The 3,514-nt window shown below is 54.6% G+C and overlaps 1 protein-coding gene across 1 annotated transcript; it reads left to right on the top strand.

Moving 5' to 3' along the window:
* Positions 1 to 751: 751 nt before the first annotated feature.
* Positions 752 to 2,281, top strand: LOC131670408 (uncharacterized). The gene has a single exon (XM_058945997.1). It carries the CDS (start codon positions 752 to 754, stop codon positions 2,279 to 2,281), a length of 1,530 nt encoding a protein of 509 aa, XP_058801980.1.
* Positions 2,282 to 3,514: the final 1,233 nt, after the last annotated feature.

The raw sequence follows: 3,514 nt of genomic DNA, 5'->3' as shown, positions 1-3,514 counted from the left end.
GAGAGCTTGGGAGGAAGAGCCTGAGCCCAGCATGCCGTTCGACACCTCATCGATGACCGGAGAGGCTTCGTTTCGCCAATTCACGGAGTTCCTGCAGCGACGATACTGCACTCTGCGCGCTCTCGGTCAGATGGCCACCGCCCCCTCAATCGACTACATGAGCGGCCGAAGGAAAACGGCTCAACCCATAGTTCCAAGGACTATACGAACCCATGCCACGGGTACGGTTCGTACTAGAGGAGGGTGCCCAGCTTGCAAGGAGGCACATTATGTCGGCCACTGTATAACCTTCCGGGGACTCGAGCCAGAAGAGCGACGGAAGCTTGTGGCCGCACGAGGCCTCTGCTACAACTGCCTTGGTAGTAGTCACACTGCCAGAAACTGCCCTTCCAACAATACTTGTCGGAGTTGCGCCGGTGACCACCACACTTTAATCCACGAGGGCGCTGGAAGAGTACAACGCCAGACAAACGAGGAGTCACAACCAACCTCACCTCGTGATGTTCGACCAGCAATACTCCAGGCTGCTGCGACCAGCGCAAAATCAACTGGAGAGGACGGGACAGCATGACTAGTCGTACTCCCCACGGCCATCGTCTCTTTAAGCAGTGGCGGAGACCGTAAGGATACGGCAAGGGCACTGCTTGACCCATGCTCGGAAGCGACCATCATAAGCCTCGACTTCGCTCGCAGACTGGGCTGCCAACTGCGCCGTACCAACGTGGGAGTGACCGGAGTGACTGGGCCTGCCATGGACTCAACCAAATTTCAAGCAGTAATTTATATCGCAGACGTCGGCCGACGTTCACCCATCCGGGCAGAGGCCGTTGTTCTTCGGACAATCGGCATTGTTACGCCGTCAAGGATTCCCGGCTCTGAGGTGTCCAACCTCCGTCGCCGACTACTACTAGCTGATCCTACCTTTGATCAGCCCGGGAGGATCGACATCGTTATCGGAGCGGACGTTTACCATCGTGTCATTCTAGCGGGCACTCGGAGAATTGGTTCCTTGTTGGCCCAGAATACGACATTCGGCTGGATCTTGACAGGATCCACTGCGATTTTAGAGTCATCAACGAGTCACACCACCCGAGCTCTCGCCACCGCAGTACATGTGTGCGACGAAGGAAGTCACGAGAAGCTTCTAGCACTAGTGCAACGTTTTTGGGCTCTCGAGGAAGTTCCGTCGGTCCGACGAATCTCAGCTGCCGACCGTGAATGTGAGGCACTTTTCACTCAAGGAGTCCGACGAACATCTGACGGACGATACACTGTGAGACTCCCTCTGAAGTCGGAGAAGAAGGCCCTCCTAGGAAGCAGTCTACCCCACGCGCGCTCAGCTCTCGTTTCTATGCAGCGACGAATGCGCTCTGACCTCGTTTTACGTGACAGTTACTGCCAGTTCATGGAGGAGTATGAGCAGTTAGGTCATATGAGAGCACTGACCGCCGAGGAAATTCGAGAGGACTCAGGGACAGTATTCTACATCCCACACCACGGCATCTGGCAGCGCAGCGACGGAGAAAACAAACTAAGAGTAGTTTTTAATGCCTCTCGCGACACCTCTACAGGTCTCAGTCTCAATGACTCACTCCATTCGGGCCCAAAGTTACAAGGACATATAGCGACGATCATCACACGCTGGCGAAGACACCGATATGTTTTTTGTGCAGATGTTCAAAAAATGTTTCGACAGATCTTAATGGATGAGAGAGACTGTCATCTTCAGCGTATCGTCTGGAGCCCATCATCCGACTTGCCAGCTAAACATTTCGTTCTCAGGACTGTCACCTACGGCACGGCTTGCGCCCCCTATCTCGCACTTCGCACCCTGCAGCAACTCGGCGAGGACGAAGGACATCGGTTTCCACTGGCCCGCGAATTACTTAAGAGAGACCTTTACATGGATGATTTTTTGAGTGGTAGCCATGACCTCGAGACAGCAAGGAGCCTTAGAGATCAGCTTATCGGTCTGCTTAGGGCGGGCGGCTTTCATCTACGCAAGTGGGTGGCCAACGAGCCTGGACTGCTTGAAGACATACCCGCTGAGGACCGTTTACGGGCAGACTGGGTTCAACTCTCTACCGATGGACCAGTGTGCGAATTAGGCGTCATTTGGGATCCAGTGACGGATCGTTTCAAGTTTCGCCCTGGAGTCGTTGATCCGCCTCCAAGTCTTACCAAGAGAACTGCTCTGGCAGAGCTCGCTGCCTTTTTTGACCCAGCAGGTTGGTTGACCCCGCTGACTCTCGTGGCCAAGATCATAATACAAGATCTTTAGAGAGCGAAATTCGATTGGGACGAGAAACTCCCGGCCAGCTGGCTAAATAGATGGCTGACATTTCGCGACAGCATCCAAGAGGCTGCAGAATTCACCATTGACCGCTGGTTTGGTAGTATTCCCGGACCAGATATGCAGTTGCACGCCTTCGCAGACGCCAGCAGACGTGCTATTGCTGCTGTCGTTTACGTCAGAGCCACCCACAGTGATGGCAAAATCACTACCACCATCCTAGAAGCGAAGTCAAAGCTGGCTCCAGTCAAGAGTCTGCTCCCTACCACAGAGAGACGAGCGCGGATGACCATTCCGAGACTCGAGCTTCGCTCCACCTTGATCGCTGCGATGCTGCTGAAGAACACCGCCAGCGCACTGTCAGTGCTGCCAATGAGCTGCCATCTCTGGAGTGACTCGCAAGTTGCTCTTCATTGGCTCCGGTCGGACGAGCCCGTGGGACATGACATCATCGACAGTTATGTGTCTCACGTGCAGGAGATTTCCACGGGCGTCACGTTTCATCACGTCCCCACTAGCTGCAACCCAGCCGACGTCGCATCGCGTGGCACAGACTCCACTAAACTCGCACTGCACCCAATCTGGTGGCATGGCTCAGACTGGTTGACACAACCAGCAAGCGAGTGGCCACTCGAGGTCAACGACACCGACCGCCTGGAGTGCCAGCATGGCAGTCACGTGTCTTGTGCAACGGTGCAGATTGAGGACGAGCCACTGCATTCTGAGAAGAATCACATCGATCGATTCTCCACGCTCAACGGCCTATTACGAGCTACCACGCGTATCATTCGACTTCTGAGACGGCGAGAGACTGCATTACCAATGTCACCGATCACAGCAGCCGAGTTTCGCCATCAAGTCAGTCACTGGGCGCTCATTCAAGCCATGAGAGGACATTTCTGGTCCCGTTGGAGCCGAGAGTATTTAAATACCCTCATCCAGCGGCCCAAGTGGAGGAAGCCTCAGCCTAATCTATAGGTCGGGGATTTTGTCGTTATCGCAGATCCCTCATTACTTCGTCCAGATGGCCGCTGGCCACTTGGTAGGATCACTGCTGTACACCCGGGGCCAGACGGTTCGGTTTGTACCGCCACCATCACCACAACTTCAGGAGAGTACGTCCGACCCGTCGTCAAGATCGCCAGACTGCCCATTCCGAATACAGAAGGCCAGCTCAGCAAAGGAAGCGATTCTTTTTAGAGTCATTCACGGAATGAGGCG

This window comes from Phymastichus coffea, unplaced genomic scaffold, assembly GCF_024137745.1.
Source record: "Phymastichus coffea isolate CEN01 unplaced genomic scaffold, Cenicafe_Pcof_1.1 PCOF00008, whole genome shotgun sequence".
Taxonomy (NCBI): domain Eukaryota; kingdom Metazoa; phylum Arthropoda; class Insecta; order Hymenoptera; family Eulophidae; genus Phymastichus; species Phymastichus coffea.
This window is presented reverse-complemented; position numbering and strand designations above follow the sequence as displayed.